General features: G+C 39.4%; 1 protein-coding gene across 4 annotated transcripts in view; it reads left to right on the top strand.

The window, feature by feature from the left end:
• bcam (basal cell adhesion molecule (Lutheran blood group)) overlaps window positions 1-3,994 on the top strand; it is a 79,894-nt gene extending 75,900 nt beyond the window's left edge. For all 4 annotated transcript variants that reach the window (XM_036135290.1, XM_036135289.1, XM_036135291.1 and 1 more), the window contains one exon: window positions 1,837-3,994. In XM_036135290.1, coding sequence (XP_035991183.1) covers window positions 1,837-1,839 — 3 coding nt within the window. In that variant the 3' untranslated portion in view covers window positions 1,840-3,994. The remainder of the gene's footprint in view (window positions 1-1,836) is intronic.
• The last annotated feature ends 18,239 nt before the right edge of the window (window positions 3,995-22,233 follow it).

The raw sequence follows: 22,233 nt of genomic DNA on the forward strand, positions 1-22,233 counted from the left end.
ACGTACATGGTGAATACTGCATAACCAAATGTGAAGATTTAGAGCTAATACTTACATATTTTTCCAAATTGTGAAATGATATGCTTAAGTGTGATTGCAGCTCCTTGTTTTTTCATAAAGTTGTGTGGCACGTTTAACACTACGATACATTGTACTTTGTTACATTCAGTCACGTAGCTACCACTTTTTATCTAAGATAATTGTGCTTCCCTGAGCTGAATGTATCTAAATAGCACAGACTAAATGTTGTTTGATGTAGTTAGGGAGCCAAATATGATTTTTTAAGAGATGGCAACTATAACATTGAGACTTTATAAAGTCTTGAAGATAGAAAACAATCTGGCCTGGTACTGCACTCACATCAGGATCAAAGTCCCATAAAACATACTTAAGAAGGACATTTAAAGTCTGTACCCCTGAGTTTAGAAAGCTGGCTTTAGAAACCGTACTACTTCTTTAAAGAAGAAAAAAAAGATTCAGCTAGTTGGTTGGGCTTTTAAGAAGCAAATACAAGCATACAGTTTTGACCAGAAGTTGACATGCGGTCATTATGAGTAAAAATATCATAATGATGTTTGGCTTTGAATGGTTTGTTTGAACCATTCTTTTTCTAGGGCTAAATCATTGTAATAACCTTTGAATGTATTATGAATTCTCTTTAGTTCACACATGGTCAAGGTTACACATATGCTGTAGGCACACACCCACCAATATTTGATGTATACTTGTACGACCGTTTGGTTTTTCTAGACATCAAGAATCTCAAGGCATCGTTCAGCTTGGAATTTATCATGGTGGAATTGGTTTAGTACATTTAAATTGTTGTCTTTCCTGCAACGGACCTGGCTTTAAAGAGTCCAAAAGCATAGTGTCAGCCTACTTTACACATTTCAGCCCAAACTGTGTCAACGCGTCATCTGTCTGGATGATTTTATACCTCTCAGATCAAAGGAAATTTGTGAGGCTGTTCATGAGCATTCCAGTAACAACCAAGCGTCTCAGTGCAGTGAAGCCGGTTTAATGTCAGCATCTAATGAAAAATACCATCCAAGATGAAATTGGCATCAAGGGTAAGATTTGGAAGGGCCAATTTGAGGCTCTTGAGCCCAAGAACTGTCAACTATGTTGGTGGCAGCATCATGCTGATGGGTCTACTTCGTTATTGGTGGTGCTGGGGCTTTGCACAAAGTTCTTGAATAATGAAGACTGAACACTGCCTCCAAGTTCATAAACGTTACTTTAAATAAACAGCTAGATGATGGAAACTTGAATACAACTTGGTGTTTGGTCAGGACTAACACAAATCAGATAGTTTGAAAGCGTAAAGCCCGACATTAATCAACATTCAAGCTGAGCTGAGGGTTTTAAACTTCAGAATAGAAGTGTATGTATTTTTTTCAGTATTCTAAATAGTCTCTTGGTGTTTTTTTATGCTTACTGTATGTATATATCCATGTTTTGCACATTTTTTAAAACCACCCTGCTCAGTTGCACACTTCTTACATTTCTTTTTAATATGCAACTTTAAATTTTTACAGGTTGTTTTTTTCTCCTTTTATTGTAATTTTGCCTTTACTTTACAGTCTCTGATTCTTGAGACACTGTGGAACAATAAAGAATATTTCTATTCTATTCTGTTTTATTCTAAACCTGACAATTTACTCGTTTACAAAGGTGTATGTTCTGGTCTTTAACATATTCCTGTTATTTATCATTTATGTTGAATTGGACATGAAAGGAAAAAAAAAAACTTTTGAGACTTTGTTTGCAACAATTGATAAAAGCCCATACATACTTCTAATAATTTTATTGTTTTCCTTGTATTTTTCTTTTTAGTAATCAAACCGGATGATCGAAATAACTCTGACGGCCGAATGAATGAGGATGACAGTTTGGAGGACAACAGGACTTTTTTTTTTTGGTTTCTGACTCATGATTGTGATGGGGACAACAATTGCCGGTGTTGGGAGATGGATGCATGTTCATAGCTTCATGGATCACCATAATTAGCTTTGGCTATGCTTATTTTCCATCCTAGGCTAGATCGGCTGAGTGGAGATTCTCTACTTTTTTTGTTGCTATATACGATTGTTAAAAAACTCCATCCAACTCGGAGTTTAAAATAACCCATACGAAATCAAAATGCTTCATCGGATACATTTTATTTTCAGTCACATTATTTCATTAACCCCCTGTGTCTTCTTCTGTTTTGGGTCTTCATTCAGTGATTACGCTGTTAAGCTTCTGTGCTTTGCAGTCTGAGCTTAAATTATTGCTGGGAATGTTGGGAAATACTATAACCTACTGTCACTACTGTAGAAGACTTTCACTCACAAAATGTAATCCTTCAATCGCACCATTTGTCTGTTAAATCTTTGCCTAAGACTTCTTGTGTCTTTTACTGATGTTTTACAGCGTTGTTACTACCTGGTTATGTTTTGCATTTGATTGTCTTCAAGACCCATGCGTAGCTTTTAATAGAAACGGGACAGGTATTTAATAACTGTTTAGGATCACTTACGGTTTTAAATCCTGTTCAAAAGACACCAAACAAGCCAGCATTTAGGTTGTACAATTTTTTTTTTTTTTTTTACTTTTCTATCACATCTATGTATATTATGTGCATTTTCTGTTTTATTTTGGGTTTTCTTTTCTTTCCTTTTTTTAATGCTTTGCTATAAACCTTCCCTGTAAGTTCAAAAACAGACTCTCCTGTTAGAGAACATGGTGAAAGTGGTTGCTAACCTGGTGTTATATTCATCTCAAATTCTGGGAATGACATCACCTCCAAGTTAAAGGAGTTGTAGTGGCAAGTTGGTGAAACTGTTGAATTAGCCTGGATTTGTCCTAAGTGACCGCGCTAACTATTAGTGGTAGGTACAAGATGATTAGAAAATTAGTTTTTTCTCAATCAACGTTATGCATTCAAACAGAAATATGCTCAAAAATACTGCAAATAATACCATAACTCCACAGGTTTAGTGAAATATACGGTAAACTGTCAGAAGTGAAAACGAACAGTTATTACCGCAGCTTTAGCTATGTTTTATTAACGCCACCATATTGAATAAGAGCTCAACATCAGCTGTGGACTTATGGCTCTCCAAGTCAGATTTCCAGCTTGCTTAATTCAAAATTTCTGATGTAGAACAGAACATTCTGACTTCAGAATACAAATAGTTGCAGGGTACCATTTGTTAAAATTGGTGGAAGGCCAGGAAAATCCTTCTTGCATCTTGAGCTCAAAAAAATCTGCCAGACAAGGAAAACCAGTTTGAAACAAGGAGGGAAGAGAGAAATCAAGTAAGAGAGTTGGGGGTTATTTCATAATAGGTGATGTTTCTTTCTCCGCCTTGTTTACCAGTTTAAATGTGTTGATAGACACTTCATCTTATTGTCAGTGTTTAGGTACGTAATTCAGACATTGTTTTCTTTCTATGTCAGCAGGCCAAAAAAAGTTGGATAGCAGGTTGAATCCATTGTTTTTTTTTTTACTTTGTTATACACTGGAGCATATGACCTTAATTTCCTTAAAAAAAGGTCACCTCAAACCACTATTTGTGGCCAGAAAACTTATTTTTTTCCAATGTTTGTTGTAATTGTTCAACAGACCTAAGACTTTGACCACTGTCTTTGTTTTTTTTATATTTTTTTGACATGTTATATGAGAATGCTGTGTTATATCATTTGTTTGTTTTTTTTAGAAAGGGGATTCTTAACTTTGGAACTACTGAGTTTTCCTTTTTCCACACTTTTTTGCTCGCTGAGAAAAATACAATTGTTTGGGACTTTTTTTGTATTTGGATTTTCTTTTTTAAATAAGATATTCTCAATGCTTTATTTCTCTCTATTTTTATTGTATACTGTATATTTTGTGGTACACTGTTCGTGATTAATGTGGCGTGTTGATGTATCTTGTTTTTATTTTTGTTCCTGCTGTTTAGAATTTATAATGAAACAGAAAAAAACCTCAAGAAAGCCAATCACACCCCAATACTCTGTGGTTTTATTTCTCCTTTAGTATATTGTGGTTTTATAATAACTAACATAACATTTCCATGTGAATTTGGTAACTAGGCAATGGAATTTGCATAACATAATTATCTTTAAAATACAGGTGCATCTTAATTCATTAAGGCCTTGTAGTAACTCACAGTTTTTTATTGTGCTAATTTCTATAAATGTTGATGATTCATTCAATGCTTGGCCTGGTCTTAAGGTTCTAGTTATCCCTGTTAAATGTACACATTTTTCTACCAAACGCCTTCCTTCCATTGAACTTTCCATTAAAATACGGCTCTCTGTGGACAGCCAGCTTTGTTAGCATTTACATTTTGTGGCCATTAAGTGAGTACCTGCAGGACAACTGTCAAGTCAGCAGTGTTTCCAACAACTAAGTAGACCATAAAATAGCATTTATATGAAAAAAATCCTTTTTTTTTTAGGTCATATTACAATTTACAGAGAAACTGAATATTAGGTTTTCATTAGCTGGTTGCCACAATCACCCAAAATTTAAAAGATAAAGTGATATATAAAGTATATTGCTCTTAATCTGCAGTGTTGAATGTGTGGCCGGTGGGGTATTCTGGCCCCTGGACTGATTTTGTGCGGCCTCCAACTACTCAAGAATGATTTGGTCCATCAGCACATGCACATGGAGACTTTTTATTTATAATTAGGCAGAAATTACTAATGACGAGGTAAAATAATCTTACAATTGAAAATGTTAGGAACAACACAAAGTATTCATCTTTTAATAACCACACTTTAAACTTTTTATTTAATTTCATAGTATATAGGACCACATCTATGAAATGAGCATTTTTTGTGGTGCAGAGTTTGGTGCACCACAATCTGCTTTAATTCATTTAATAAAATCGGCTAAATACTGGAAGCATTTTCAAAGAAAGACTGAATCAAATCCTGTTCTTATTGCCAATAATAGAGATATAAATGTGTCTTCAATCAAAGCCAAAAGAATTTGCAAATGGCATGGTCATTTAACCTCAACCTATTTAAGTTTTGGATCTACAGTGGTTTACACATCCTACAGAAAGCCTTAATTGTTCAATATTGCTCATTGCTCAAAAAAGATCACAGTATAAGTTTTGGCCAATTTTAGTTTTTTAAACTATATATTTTGGCGTTTGAGTATTTTTGACATGACATTTCTGGCCCAGGTTTGGACACCCCTGCTTTAAATCATAGTTTAGTTTGGCCCAATAGTTTTTTTTATTGAATTACTGAAATAAAATTAGTTCCTATGATATTCTAGCTTTGTGAGATACACCTGTCCCTTCACATGCCAGCAATCAAATCTCTCCAGACATAATTCAGGTTTTTTTCTTTCACTTTCTAGAAAAATATATCTAAATTGATTTCCATCATCCTCCAGATTTTAATATCTCTGATTTACCCACATTATGCAAATCTTTACCTTCAGTGACTGATCTCATGATTTACTCTGACAGAATGGATAAATGGGGGAACGCATTTTGAATCAGTGATGTATTTATGGATTTCCTTGCTGCTAAATTTTATGATGCAGGCATCTCCCATCACACCATTGTTTCCAGAAATTAGTTTCATCAATCATGCACACATTGTTCTGTTGCTTTGTGCATAAAGCAGTAGGAGACAGCAGGATGATTTTGGGAAATGACTTAACTCCTCATCTAATTCTTCCATTAAAAAAATCAGCAATAACAAATACACAAAATGAACAAAATCTTAGGAATGTTGAAAATATGGATGATTCTTCACCTCTAATATCTCATTAGAGTTTCTCATATTATATCAGGAGAGTGACGTTCACCCGTCACCTCCATATGCAGTTCTGGTACACATGTATTACAAACAACTATCATGAGCAAATATATAAATTTTAAACTTTATTTAAAGTGTTTATTGAAGGATTGATATGATAACGCAACAACACGTCTTAAAAAGAAGAATAGAGTCTAAAAGACTGAATCCCTTATGAATCTTTTCTAATTGACGCTAGGCCAAAATTGTACCTCCAGTCTGGTATATATATATATATATATATATATATATATATATATATATATATATATATATATATATATATATATATATATATATATATATATATATATATATACACTTATACTAGGATACTTATACTAGGTAGCCTTGTGGTTAGAGCAGTACACTTGTGCTCTGAAGGTTGCAAGTTCCCGGGTCAATCCCCACAGACTGTCACTATGGGTCCCTGAGCAAGACTCTAAGCCCCAGATTGCTCCTCGCTGTAAAAGCTGCCCACTGCTCCCTAGGGGATGAATGACACCAATTTTGTTGCAATGTACAATTGCAATGACAAAGATTTCTTCTTCTTCTTCTAATAAGATAAGAGATTTGATAAGAATTCCTTTTATTGTCCCACAATGGGGAAATTCGGGCGTGACACGCACACTTTCACTGCACAGTGACAGTGTGCGTACAGACAGTTACACACAATTATTAGCAACGAGAAAAAAAGAGAAGAAGAAAAAGAGCAAACCGGTCTAATCTAAAGTTAGCTCTCAAGAAACACCAAGCGTAGCAGATCCTTAAATAAATACCAGAAATACCAGCGTGAATTATGGAACAAAGGGGGAAAAAAAATTTGCCAGTGGGAAAAAACTCCAGCCTATTTACATAACATACAATAATAGAATATGCAATATCTACATAACATACCATAATACAATATGCATAATAGTGCAGCAGCATCCCTAGCAAAGGCATATGCAAGTTACCTTAGCATCTGGGAACAGTGTAAACAATGGTTGGATCAGAACCTGTGCAACAATTAGTATTATGTAAACGGTTATTATGTCTGTTGGGAGCAGCCAAGATTATAAAGTCTTACTGCAGCTGGGAGGAACGACCTGCAGAAGCGCTCCTTGGAGCATCTGGGATTCAGCAGTCTGTCACTAAAAGAGCTCTCCAGCTCTGTAACAGCTCCATGCATGGACATGGAGACATTGTCCATCAGTGATGTCATTTTCCTTACAGTCCTTCTGTCTCCCACCACCTGCACTGGGTCCAGGGGGCATCCTAGGACAGACCTGCCCTTCTTCATGAGCTTATCCAGCCTCATCCTCTCAGCTACAGATTAGCTTCTGCTCCAACAGACCACACCATAGAAGATGGCTGATGCCACCCCAGAGTTAAATTAGGTCTTCAGGAGCTTCTTTTGCACTCAGAAAGACCTCAGCCTCCTTAGCAGGTCTGAGTCAGAGTCTGCTCTGACTCTTCCTGTAAAGAGCATTAGTGTTATGAGTCCATTCCGGTTTATGGTTCAGGTGAACACCCAGGTACTTATAAGAGTCCACCACCTCAAAATCAGTTCCCTGGATGTTCACCTGTGTCAGTGAGATGGGTCTGCACATGGGAAGGTCCACCACCAGCTATGTTGTTTTCGCTGCATTTAGCATGAGGTTGTTCTGCTGGCATCAGTCTACAAAGCTCTGGATCCACTGTCTGCACTGTAACTGATCCTCACATGTGATTACACCAACTATGGTGGAGTCATCAGAGAACTTCTGAGTGTGGCAGCCTGGTGAGCTGGTGGATAAGTCTGCAGTGTGGAGGGTGAACAGAAACAGTTCCCTGCTGTCTTCCCGTGCTGCAGACCAACCTCTCAGAGACACAGCCCTGTGTCCTCACATACTGCGTCAACCAGTGAGGTAATCCAGTATCCACTGGAACAGGTGGTGGTCCACTCGTGACTGCTCCAGCTTGTCCTTCAGGAGTCCTGGTTGGATTGTATTGAACGCACTGGAGAAATCAAAGAACATGATCCTCACAGTGGTTTCATGATTCTCCAGATGGGCCAAAACTCGGTGCAGCAGGTAGATGATGGCATCATCCTCCTAATGCCATGCTAGTAGGCACACTGTAAGGGATGCAGTGAAGACCTCAGCAGGGTGTGAAGATGGTTGAGGATCAGTCTCTGATCAGGGTCTTCATCAGATGTGACGTTAGTGCTACCAGCCTGTAGCTGTTGAGGTTTTTTGGGGTGTGCATAACTTCTTAGGCACTAGTACCGTGCAGGAGGTTTTCCACAGCTGTGGTACTCTCCTCTGCTTTAGGCTGATTTTGAAGATGTGACCCGTGATACCACACAGCTCATCTATGCAGCACATCAGAAGCCTGGAGCTGATGCCATCCGGACCTGCAGCCTGCCACGCTTTGGTCTTCCGCAGGATGTTCCTCACCTGGAGCGTTGAGGAGGACAGGGTGGGCTCATTAGTGGCTTTGTCCGAAGCAGAGGGGATGGCTGACAGCTCAGAGGTGGAAAGATGTGCAGTTCTGGGTGGAAGAGCAGCCAGATGAGGGTTTTTGTAGCGTATTAGGCTGAGTTTGAGGGCAGTTCTAGTTCAGCTTATTCACCCATCTCAAGTCACCTACAGGCTGGGCGTTCTGTTTGTGACCTGAGATTATTTTTAGGCTTTTCCAGACATCCCTGATGTTGTTGTCCTGCAGCTACGACTCCATTTTCTTCCAGTAATTGCTCTTTCCTTCTCTGATTTTCCTCCTCAGTCCTTTCTGTACATCTCTCAGCTGTTCCTTTTCTCCAGACCTGAAAGCCCTTTCCTTCTCCCTCAGCAACGATTTTATCTCTGGATTAATCCTAGGTTTGCTGTTGGAGAAGCACCTCACCTTCATAAGAGGAACAGTGGAGTCCACACAGAAGTTGATATAATCTGTAATGAATTCTGTTATTTGATCCAAGTCCTCCCCATGAGGATCACACAGCTCCTCCCACATAGTGGAGGTGAAGCAGCCTCTCAGGGCTTCCTCTGCCTCCTCTCACCATCTCCTCACGGTGTGAGTTACCACTGGCTCTCTGAGCACCAGTGGCTTATAAACAGGTTGGAAGTACACTAACGTATGGTTGGAATGTAATGTAAGTCTTCATAAAAACAGTTTTGATGTGTGTTTGGGATCATTTACCTGACACAATGACAAATTGAGTTTTAACCTGAACAATCAACCTCAAATGAAACAGATTTGGGTAGAATGATCAGAAACAACAAATAAGCCATAAAAACTAAAGCTTATCATAAAGTGGAAAATGTGGGAAATACGTCACCCTGGACTTAGAAAGTGTCAACGTACCTCAGATTTGCCGCAGTGCACATGGTCAACCTAAAATAAATTTATGGTCAGACGAGACAAAGACTTAGCTTGTAGACCACAATGGAAAGATGTATGTTAGAAAATGTAGGTGTGCCGGCAGGAATTTTGGGCTACATGGCAAAAAGATCTAAATCATCCCAAAAGCTCATATAAATATAAACCAAGAAGAAGGGTCATCAAGCATGGTGGTAGCATCCTGTTGAAGGAATGAGTCATCTGACTACATATTAGAGGGGGCTATGCGCACATATTTGACTCTATGAATTACGGAAAATCCACAAAAAAATTTAACTTTCTAAATGCAATTTTATTTTAAAAAATCTACTCCATATGAGAAGCAGTTCAAATAAATAGCCGAGAAGTATTGGATTCGGTGTACGTCAACCTCTGACCGGAACTGTACCCCGCCTTTCTACTTAAAATCATTGTAGCGTCACGCCCACTGCACCGCTGGCTTTCCATTAGGAAATGAAAACTCTTCCGTCAATGTGACCCGGTCAAATCAATCTGTGTTGTGAATACAAAGCAGCAGAAATGTAAGCAAGCAGCCAAAAAGGGAAGAGACACAAGTGTTTTAGGGAAAACAGCACGTGTGACTGCAGCTTCTCATGCTGGCGTAATGTTGGTGATGTCATAATGTCCTCTCTACCGGCTTCATATTCAAGGAGAGTTAGGGTTACATTTAATAGCTATTTTCATAAAGAATTTGTAGCTCCTGTATGTTTTGTTTTAAATTAAAATGTTAAATAATCATGGAAATATTATGTATATATATATATATATATATATATATATATATATATATATATATATATATATATATATATATATATATATATATATATATATAAAGCCAAACCCTCACTCAAATCTCTGCAGTGTAGGAGAACAGTAAAAGGATTTAGAAATGTGATAGGAATCAAAAGAGTGTGTGTTTGTAAGTATGAGATCTTCTCAAGCTTCATTTTAGAAAGAATGAAAGGATCATTGCTTTTTCAGTCTTCCGAACAATGACAGGGATTACTGTTACTTTTTCCAAAGTCCTTTTCTCCTTCCCCCTCCCTGCTGGGAGTCTTCCTTAACCATTCAATGGGATTTAGCAGCAATAGCTTTAAACTGATTTAATCATTTTGTATCAACCCACTGACGAACCTCTGTCTGTCCGCTCCTTCCTTCAGGCCACGTCCGGTCGTTACTCAGCAGCTCTGAACTAAACCCCTCTACAAAGAGAAGCAGGGCCACACTTACCGTAAAAAAAAAAAAAAAAAATGTTTACTGTTAACCAAAAAAATGTTGAGAATTTTTTTTAAATACCCTACTCAACCTAAAATAAAATATGTACATTTAAAATAGCAACTCTCTTTTCAAATCTGCATGTAAATTGCCCTGACTTCAGCTAAAATGTGCTACGAGTGGCTCAAAGCTTAAAAGCTTTGCTTGCTAGCAGGTCGGACTTTAACTTTAGCACTGTTGTTAAATGTAGGCGACTCTAATCCGGTTAAAACTTTTAAAATCTTGTCTAACAAGGTAGCATGCAAACTGTTTTCTCCTGGCAACCACCTGCTGAGCAAAAGAACCAGTTTTAGACTTTGTGTTAACCTCATTAAGACATAACTGAAAAGATAAAAGAAAACACAGGGACACACGAACCAAAACGTGTTGTATTTCATCTCATTGTCATAGTTGTGATATCTATGTGCAGGAAAAATAAATCTCTGTATTTTGTTTAATTTAGAGCCAAAGATAGAAAGAATAGTGATGAGTGTAAAGACATATTTACATGAAAGATCCAAAAGTAGAGGTTGATTCTGTGTAAACTTCTGACACTACGTCGATTTTACTATCACACAAGCAAAATGTCAGATGTTCAGCAAAAATTGGAATTGGTAAATTGTAACTATTACAGTCTCGTACAGAAGCAGCAGCTCTGAGCCTTTGAAGTTTAGTTGCTAATTCCATCTTGTGAAGGAGATGATGCAGCACTGATGTTACAACGGCAAATGGGGACTGGAGATGAATTTATTCCTCATAAAACTGTGGTTGGAGGTGAGAGGTCCCAACACATGACCCCGTTTTAATTGACGTACTTGTCAGTGTTGGTTAAAACATATTTACATTTACACAACACAAACATCTAAAAGCTTGATTTACAAGTCTAAAATACTTTCTGTTTCAAAACAAATGCATCCTAATTTTAGCCTAGACATCTGTTGACAAATTACACTTTGTTTATATACATGTTCATCCATTTATTGATCACTGGACTCAGCTAAGATGCACCATTCACTTACAGCAACAGCTTCAAGCCATCAACAAAGGCTTGAAACTTATAGCAAGTCAGACTTTAGCTGTTTTTTAATCATCATCACATTTATTGTCATTGCAACAACATAAATTCCAATGTATGTTGTGGCCAGGTAGCAATCTGGGGTTAAGGGTCTTGCTCAGGGAGCCAGAATGGCAGTCTGTGGGAGTTGAACCCAGAACCTCTGGGACAAAAGCACAATGCTCTAACCAGTAGGTCACCACTGGTCTTTGGACTGTGAGAAGAAGCCAGAGTACCAACCCATGCGTGGAGTGAGAACATGAAATCTCCATGTGGGCCTGGATTCGAACCCAGAACCTTCTTGCTGCAACACAACAATCCTGGCAACTTTGCCAATTTGCTACACTTATCTAACATGGTGGAATGTGAACAAGCACAGCTGGTCTGACAGTTTTGTACTAACGATTAGCCATAGGCTAACTCCGTCTAGCTTGTAGCAGGGTAAGTGCACATCTTTGGGGGTATATATGGGGGACCTGGGTTCAAATCCCGCTTATGTCAGGACGGACATCAGGTTTAAACGCTGTGCCAAGTCGCAAACTCGGCACTGTTTAATCTGGCAAGCCAGGCTGATGATGCGCAGCACTTTACGTTCCGCTCATTATCAGTCTGGTACTGCTCCATTTGAATCTGTTTGGGGAAAGGAGGAACATTCAGCCGAATTTTCTGAGCTAATTGGTCGAAGCGATACCTTGTGCCCGCCTACCAAAGGTTGGTTTTAGCCAAACATGGTATAACATTAAAACTTAAGCAGCAGAAGTCATGAGAAACCACAAAAAGGTAAGCTAGTCAAGGCACTTCTTCCTGTTCTTCTTTCAAAGAAGAAATCGTGGATTGTGACCAAACAGATGTGATATTAGCGTTCATCCTCCCGCTCTACCATGTTTATTTTGGTTCAGCTGCGGCTCGGCAGCTCTTGGTTTAGTCGCAGCTTTATGTCCCGCCTTAAACCATAAAACTGCAACGGGATTGGCCTGAACATGTTTTGGTTTGGTCTCAAACGGATGAATCGGGAGCGGTACAACATGGATTCTCTTGTGTTTGTGAACGCATAAATAACGCGAGAATTCAGATTGAAACCAAGGCTATGTGCTGTTAGCACTGTTGCTAAACTACGTAAACATCTCGTGACGATTCTTAACTTTTAAAAACTTGATATTTAAAAAAACTAATCGGCAAGAAATCATTGGAAATTTAAATAATTATATGGCTAATGTTTAGCACCACATATAATTTTCCCTTTTAAAGTATTCTAAAATGTACATACTTTGGGTTAGGGATAACTCCATGTTGGACAAGGTCCTACAGACACTATGCACTCCACCCTCCTGCATAATGAGCGGCTTGCAGAACCTCAACAAACAAACAAGGCAAGATAAAGATAAGCATGTGTGTCGAGATTAATAACAGGCTGCATATGTCGAGGGAAGAATGTTATCGATGCAGAGGCTGTAAAAAAAAGTAGCAATCCAAGAAGGAAAGGGAATCAAGTTTAGGTGGGGGGAGGAATACCTGTCAAGATGGCAGGAAATGAAAGTAGTGATTGTTGTTTAATGTTTGTTAATATGTCATAAATCTGGGTAACACAAATGCAGGCTGGGGAGGAAGTTGGATGGAGGAAGGGAGAGGGGGGGAGGTGTGTTGAACGGAGATAAAGAATGAAAGAACGTGTGATAAATGTGTTTATCTGGTTTGGGCTTTAGGTTTCATATCCTGTGTGGCCCAACTGTGTTTGCCGCTCGAACGTGGTTATGAAACAGAACAGAGAAGCTGGTGTCTGTGTATCTTGGGTCTGCAATTCTTATATCCATCTTATGGAAATGTGTTACGTCACCAGGTTTGTCAGTAAGGCAAGCGGCGTCTCCCGCAGCCAGAGTTTCATCACGTGTGCGCGAGGTGTCAGTCAGGACTTCCAGGCCTCCTGTGGGATGTTTGGTTATTAAGGCGCAGCTGGGTGTTCTTTCATTTTAATTGGCTATGTTGTGCTGTGTCTGAGGGAATGAGAAACAAATGCAGTGGGTAGAAATACATTTCCAGAAGGGGTTTGAAGACAAAAGCAATAAAAATGCAAAAATCGTTATGTCAAAAACTTGGAACACTAGAAAGCACGCCTATCTTTAAGTCATTTAGAGAGCAGGTCCAGCCTCCTGCAAAGTGTTTGAGCCACTTTAACTTGTTCAAAGTTCGTCACATTACAACCACAAGTTATAATGTTTATTTTAGGGATTTTATCTGACAGACCAACACATAATATCACATAATTATGAGACAGTTAGCAGGGAAACAAACCCAAGGACGTCTGGCACACAAACACATGGACAGTTATCGTCCCTGAATAAGCTCTCAGTCTAATGGTGACGTGGATCCCGAAAGACAACATGGATTAATCGACCAATCCTTAGCAGGCTTTGCTCATCCATACAAGCTGATGTGGGCGAGAGTTGGAGACTTTGTGGCGTTGGGATATCTGCCCATCTCACATTGTTTTTGTATGAGACTCCAGTCCTGAAGCTGTAAACATCCATCTGCCTTTTAGATTAAATATGTTAAGATGTAATCTCTATTTCAAGAGTCTTTTTATTACTGCAAAAGTCTACAAATAGAGAACATCACATTATTCAGACAAAAAACTTGGTTGGAGCGCAACTGGATGCGGTCAATTGTTAACTGTACGTTTTCTTTCTGAACAAAGTTTGTGCATTTAAAAACAGTGTCCTGCATATTTGTTCTGCCACCATTACTCAACAAATAAAATAAAAACACTTCAACCAATTACCTCAAAAAGTCAATTAGTATCATCAAACTGTTTATAATATAAACTCAGCATCAATAGAGCTGTTCTCTGATGATCAAATAGTCATATTATGGGAAAAGAAATATTTCTGTTGAAATAAGAGAGATTATGGAACCTGGCCAAACCAAAATACATTTGAGCCACCTCCTACTATCGGGTATCATGCATCAGAATCACAGAACCACACTCCTCTAAGTATTCTGCCTGTAAATTATAGAATCTGGAGAATGTTTCATAACGCATTAGTGCTAGGCACCTCACCAACATGCCCTCATGTCAAGTCTTCAAGTGCTTACTTTCTTTTTCAATAAAACAAAAACTAAAAGGTAAACAAGAATAGCATTTCTGGCAAGGTAGCAACTCTAAACATGCCTCTAAACCCACAGCGGAGAACCTCAAGAAGTGCAGGAGGAGGGTTTCTCATTGTAGTAACAGTTCCTTAGTCCAAAATCATGGAGAATCTGAGATATGCTTCAAAAGAACTGCACATTAAAGGCTTAGGAATTTTACCCTAAAGGAAAGAAAAGGTGAAAATCTGCATATGCTGCTACTTCCAGCTCAAAGTTCTTGAATATATTATGCTTTACAATGTGTTTACCACCATATAAGTTAAAATGAGTCAGTTTGATCCGTATTTAAAAATACTTTAGCAATCAATGGGTGTGAATACTTTTGAGAGCTTTTCATCGCAATGTTTGCAAGTAATTAAAGTCAATAATTCTTTTCTTTTTTATTTGTTACCTTTCTCGGATGGTTCCACAGTTTCAGGGGCCTTATGTTTGCTGGCCAGTCGTCTCACAATATGATCAGACAAAAACAATCTAGACACATCCTGATCATAGACCGCAATAAGTATTTGAACACCTGCAAGGTGAAAAAAAAAGTGGAATAAAAAAACGGATCGCACTCATGTTTGCAGACTTATTGAGCTGGATTTTAAAGCACTGCCAAAAGCATTAAAAAAAAAAAAGTTCCCTGGGGTCTAGAGGAGAAATAGCGAGAAAAAGCATCAGAGAAGAAAGTTGGTGTTAAAAGAGGAGGAATGAGCAGGAATGGAAAAAAGCCTGCAGGAATGAAGAGCAGCTGGTGAGCGCTGCTCCCTCCTCTGAGAACTTCTATACATGCTACAGGCTCCTCACACCGGCTAACGTTACATTACAGCAGCTGTCTGAATAAAGCACACTTGCACAGCCGTGCCTCTGTTGATGATCTGCACATTAGAAGACATTATCCACACATAAGGACAGCGCCTCTGCTCCTGCCTTTAACATATATGACAAAATCAAGACAAATATAAATGGTGAGAGTCGCTGGGAGCGTGTTGAGCTCTGCAGCTTAATGAAAGGGTATAGCACATTCTTTGCACTTGACCTTTGTTGCCTGACTATCATGGTAAAAAAAAAAAAAAGTACATTTCAAAACTCGCTCAACTGCCTGAGGTTAGATGCACACAGGTGCCAAAAAAAAAAAACATGTTTACATCAGGCGGCGATGCTTGCTTGTATCCCTCCTACGCGTCTCTATGTCCCGTCTTTCTCTCCCTTGTGTGTTGTAACAGTAATAGCAGTGACAGTTAGAGCGACTTAGAGACGTCCCAGGAGTGCGCCTGATAATTACTTTCTTATGCTTCACTGATTTACTAATGGGGCTTTGCTATTGTAGCCCAGCTTCTCCTTCTTTCTTTCTTTTTCTCTCTCTCAGGTATTCACTCTATTCTCCCTTAGCTGGGGGAGTAAACAGGATTTTGAGGTGCATTTTCCCCGGTTTTGTTCAACAAGGGCGAGCACATGAGATTTCTTCCACTGTGCTTCAACTTTAGGTCAGAACTCTACTTATTTTGCTAAAATATCAATAAAAAAACATCTGTGTAGCGATAATTATCATGAGGCCAGAAGGGTCTTCTTGTGCTGTAATAGAAATATGTGCAATAGGCAGCTTCTGTGCATATCAGCCTTCTGTGTGAGTAAGGAGCTCTGGTACTTCTCTCAGCCGGATCCTTATCAGCTTATCGGGGCCTGTCCACTTTATTTGATGCAAGATCTGAGAGCATAGCTCTGCAAAATCTCTCTCTCACACATATAAGATGAAAAATGTAAGAGCATACACGCATGGGAAAGAGCAAGTGTATCTTCCCATATTCTCAGCTACTTAAATTATTTACCTCGATAACTCCTCTTCCGTCCCTCTGAGCTGCCTGGCTGTTTCTGGCTCGCGCCGCAGAATGGTGTCATACAGTGACTTGAAAAAGTATTTGTAATTCAGTATATTTTTTTTCTGGGAATTTATGTAAAAGACCAACGCAATGTAGTACATAAATGCGAAATGGAGGCAAAAATATTCAAAGTTCATTTCTGCTCAGAACCGCCTGTTGCTGCAGGTACAGTTGTAACCCTTTTGGACTAGGCCTGTTCAGCAGATCTAGTGGAATGGCGGGGAGGTTTTCAATTATTCTTCTTTGCAAACAAGCTGAAACTGAGTCGGGTTGCATGGAGAGTGTTTGTTGTTTTGTTGTCTTGCTGGAAGGTGAACCTGTGTCTCAGCCTCAAGTCTGTTTCTGGGTTTTCTTCCTGGGTCACCCTGTTTATGGCTCCATCTATCTTCCTCTCAACTCCGTGAAACTTCCCTGTCCCTTCTGAAAAACGTATTATGCGGCCACGACCATGTTTGATGGTGGGTGCAGCATATTTAAAATGATGTGAAGTATTAGTTTTCTGCCACACATTAAATTTCTTACATTACAAAAAAACGTTACATTTGGGTCTTTTCTGACCAGAACACCCTCTTCGACTTGTCTCTTGTGTCCCAATGGCTTGTGGCAAAATATAAAGAGGATTTCTTATTGCTTTCCTCTTGAGACTCTTCCATTAAGACCAGATTTGTGGAGTGCAGAAATAACAGTTTTCTAGTCAACAGATTATCTGATCTGAACTCTGGATCTCTGCAGCTTCCCCCAGAGTTACCATGCCTCTTGGCGGCTTCTCTGAAAACTCTCCTTGCGTGGCCTGTTAGCTTAAAGAGCCATATCTGCAGTTTTACCATACCTTTTTTTTATTTTCAGACGATGGATTGCAAAGTGTTTTCTAAGGTATTGTATCTTTCAGCTTTATCCCCGACCTTACAGCTCGGGGATAATGTTATTTGGTCTTTTGTTTTGCTGTTAATTCACTAATATCCTCCAATAAGCTTTTTAGGTCTTAACAGAATTCATGTTGGCCTATTTATAATAAGATTAAATAATATTGGAATTTCACAGTGTTTTATTCAGGAGTATCAGATTAAAGGAAAAAATTGTCAACCGCTGTAGCGTAGAAAGACTCCAAATACAGCATTATGCAACATTATTCCCCTTTCAGCTCTGGCCCAGTGTCTCCTCCAATATATTGGGTTTTACAACAGAAACCAATAACTTTGGTTTCTCAACAGACTCAGACTAATGGCTGACAAATTCAGAATGTGGATATATTACTTTACGACAAGTTGCATGTTTAACTAGACATTTAAATTACGGGGACGCTGTACTTAATGTGATACTGGGATAAATCTCTCTGTGATAGTAATTCTTTGTTGACACTGTTCATGTTTGATTGTAGAATTTCATAGTCAAAGACTTCAGAGTATATATTCCCTGAATGTGTGTGAGAATGTCTCCCATCTAATTAGGACAGCTGAATGTAATTTTGAACTCATGTCTAATGTGTGTGTTGGCTGCTGATTTGATGTTCTCCCAAACATGATTTGGACCCCGGAAGAAAGAGACTTTTCTTGCTGAGAGGCTACAGAAACGTCAGTGTGCTGTCAGAGATCCTGTCTTCAACAGGCATGTGTCGTCTGCAGGACTTTCTGATCGGTTGCTTCTTCTTGATCATTTAGAGAAACACTGTTTGTGTTTGTCGGTCCTGTCTGCAATCCATTCCCTGCCATCCTGAGGAAAGAGATTTCTGTGTTAACCAAAAAAAACACTCTCTTTTTTTTGATGGCCACACCAGACCAACTGTGGCCGGCGGCTTAAAACACCTGTGCTGAGAAGGACAAAGCTGTGGCTGGCCCTCGGTGAAGCGATCCCCAGACCCCACTCAGAAGACGTGCTAATTTTTCTTAGACTCTAGAGGTGTTAGAGCACCCTGGCAACATGCTCCATTATTCTGGACAAGAGAAACTGAAGTCTTTGACCACACAGGTGGGATGGTTGATATTATTGACCTCCTTTTCCTCTCTTTTCCCTCAAGTCCCTATCCAGTGGCAGAGTGTTAGCTTGGTAATCAGAAAAGGCAGGACACTTTCCCACACAGGCTTGAGGAAAAGTCTGAAAGGGTCTTACAGCTGTAAGAGCTGTACTTGATACATACTTGTAAATATAGATTATTTTGAGTAAGAATAAAGTTATACTTTGATTAAAGTGGTAGCTCCTGGGGATTTGTCTCCTAGGCCTTAGGTGGCATGGCCTTATGTCTGATTGAAACAAGTTAGAGTGACAGAAAATACACTGTACTAACCCTTCACTTGCATATGAACTTAAGTGTCATCTCGTTCTTAATCCATTGGGTTCCGTAGGACGTTAGTTCATCCTTTGCAGCTATAACAGCTTCAGCTCTTTTAGGATGGCTGTCCCCAAGCTTCTGAGGTGTGTTTTGGGGAATTTTCCCCATTGTTCCAGAAGCACATTTGTAAGGTCATTCACTGGTGTTGGAAAAGAAGGCCTGGCGCTCAGTCTCTGCTCCAATTCCTCCAAAGGTGTTCTATCTGATTGAGGTCAGGATTTTGTGCAGGCCAGACAAGGTCATTCACACCAAACTTTTTCATCCATATCTTCACAGACCTCATGTTGGAAGAGGAACAGCCGTCTCCAAACTGTTCCCACAAAGTTGGAAGCTTGGAGTTGTCCAAAAGCTCTTGTTATGCTGAAGGATTCAGAGTTCCTTTCACTGGAACAAAGGTGCTAAGCCCAGTTCCTGAAAAACAACCCCATCACCAGAATCCCCCCCGCCACCAAGCTTTAAATTTGACTCAATAAAGTCAGACAAGTACCCTTCTTCGCACACCTGCCAAATTCATGCTTGTCTATCAGATTCCCAGATTCATCCCTCCAGAGAGCATGCCTTCAATGCTCTAAAGCCCAGTGAAGCTGTGCTTTACTCCACTGCGTTGCACTGGATGATGTTTGGCTTGGATGCAGCTGCTCTGCCATGAAAACCCATTCAACCAAGCTCTTCATGCACTGTTCTGTAACTAATCTGAAGGTTTGGAGGTTTGTAGTGTTTGACTCTGTAGAAAGTCAGTGACCTCTGCACACCTCAGGATCCAGCTACCATTTTTCTGACAGAGTTGCTGTCATTTCCCAATCACTGTCACAACTGACAGTTAACTTTTGGAATATTTAGGAGCAAGGATATTTTACAATTGGATTTGTTGCACTCGCAAATGTTTGTAGAAGCAGTGTTCATTAAATGGTAAGTAGACTGAATTTGTAGAGGGCTTTTTGTACTCAATCGTGCTCACTGATGCACACAAATTCATACACCAATACACAGATTGGTGGGCAACTTGGGGTCAGGTATCTTGCTCACACGCACATGTGAAATGGAACCCACAACCTCTCGATTAAAAGATAGCAACTCTACACACTGAGCCACAGTTGGCCAGCCCTGTGATGGACTGGCAACCTGTCCAGGGTGTACGCCTCTCGCTCAATGACTGCTGAAGATAGACACCAGCTCCCCCGCAACCGTGCACGGATAAGTGTGCATGGATAAGCGGATACAGACAATGGATGAATGGGTGTTTCTTTTTCCTTCCTCATAATTTATTCACTACTTTGTGTACTTAAGTCAAAGCTTGATAAGATATATTGAACTTCATGTTTATAAGCTTACATTGGAAAAATGCTATAAATATAGCAATAAAGAATGCTATTGCAAGACACCACATATATATCTCTCAAGCTCAGAACTATAAAATGAAATTAACTTTTTTTAAAGGAGGCTAAGTTAGAAGTCGGAGAGGGGAGCTAACATTCCTTACTAATTGAATGTGCCCTACATCCCTCTCTTCTCCCAGCATGTGCGTGTATGTATGCCTCATTGTGTTGAATAGTTTGGAAAACTGCCACAAAGACTTCCATATGGGAAGCTGAACTTTGCCATGCAGGAGTCAGAGCTGGGGTCATGTACTGTGTTACAAGGTTTAGCTGTTATGCTGCAGCTACAGTCTCTAAGGTGCCCTCTGGATTTATTCACTGCACATACTGCAAGAAATGAAGCTCAATACATTTGATCTATTTTCACATTATGAAGTATTTTACTTTTGTTTCCTAGCCTGCAGGGAATCAAATCCTGAAGAGCAAAAACCTCTTGCACAGGAAATGATCCATAGCACGGTTGTAGAAAAAAGCACGGCACTCTGTGCAGACAATTTCTGAATTCAAAAAAGCCAACAAAGCCAAAGACAAAGGCAATCCAAGAACACAACTATGCATATATGTTATATGATATATTGTGCTTTGTGCGGATTATGTAACAAGTAAAAACTTTCTATCTGCTTTAGAGCAGTTTACGGCTGAGTGTGAAACAGCCAGGATTAAATCAAGCTCCTTTAAGTCTGAAACCATAGTTCTCAACCTCAAAAAGGTCTATTACTGCCTCCAGGCTGGAGGTCAGTCTTTGCTTCATGCAGAGAAGTTCAAGTATCGTGGTGTCTTGTTCACAAGTGATGGCATGGAGTAATGAAGCAGGAGATGGATAGACCCAATTGGGTCTCATCTGCAGCAGTGAGATTACTGTTCTGACCTGTAGTGCTGAAGAAAGACTTTGGTCAAAAAGCAAAGCACTTAATGTTCATCTGCATTCCCATCCTAATTCGAGACCTGGATCATGACTGACAAAAGATTAGCTGAAATGAAAATCTTTCATTGGCAGCGCCAGCCCTCAGAGAGAGGGTGAGGAGCTTCATAAGGAACTTTTAGGGTTCTTCCCCCTAAGCAATTTCAGGCGCTAGAGTATGTTCTTAGTGTATTTACAGGTTCTATGAAACAACTGATCTGGTCTTCCACAACCACAGTGACAACGTTCTACTATACTATTTTACTTGAAAGGGCCTCTTGCAATAATTGTTTGATCCTCCCTCTGTTTTGTTTTAAATTTGGAAGGAGGGTTGCAGTGAAATTAAACTGTTTAACTTCACTTTTTTTTTTTAATTTAAGTGAGGTTTCGACAAGTGTTTTGAATGTTTCACAACCCTGACCAGTAGTGGTGCAAGAATTAGTTAAACACAATGTTGTCAGTCTTTAAGACCTCAGCCAGAAATTTTGGACTCTGGATGCAGAGTAAAATATAATATTGTTAAGTGCAGTTTACGCATCCCATAGAACAAATCAAACTGATAGATGATGTTGACGTGCACATTAAGGAGAGGCAGTAAGCTGATGTTATTCCACTGCCCCCCGATTCATCCCTTCTGGCCTGGGAACACCTACACATCCCTCAGAAGGAGTGGAAGAGTGCTGCTAAGGAGACCCATCATCTCAGATAAGCAGCAGACGATGGACCAAAAGATGGAGGGATGCTAACAATTATAATTTCTTTTTCCTAACACTGAAACCCGAATAGGACTGAAGAGGTGGAGCTGAATGTTCTACATTCTGTGAAATCTCCCCGCTCACTTTTTTTCTGCTGTAGTTGTAATTTATTTACCTCTTGAATTTCAGATCATTAAAGTGTCCCACTGGTTTTCCTGTATCTTTCCAGAGTTTTCATCCAGATTCTTCGGGAATAAACTAAAAATGCTTAGAAACAGAGGCAGCAGCAGGACCGTGAAGGTGGACATGATTTAGGGGCTTTTTCAGATAAATCAGTTGCTCACTGCACAGACTGGATCATTTATTTGAATGTGTTTTTGCTATTTTCCGAGCAACACGATCCAAAGTAATTCAATGTTTATGCATCTGTGTCAAATCCTTTTTTTACAG

The sequence above is a fragment of the Fundulus heteroclitus genome, chromosome 3 (genome assembly GCF_011125445.2).
Source record: "Fundulus heteroclitus isolate FHET01 chromosome 3, MU-UCD_Fhet_4.1, whole genome shotgun sequence".
NCBI classification, from domain to species: domain Eukaryota; kingdom Metazoa; phylum Chordata; class Actinopteri; order Cyprinodontiformes; family Fundulidae; genus Fundulus; species Fundulus heteroclitus.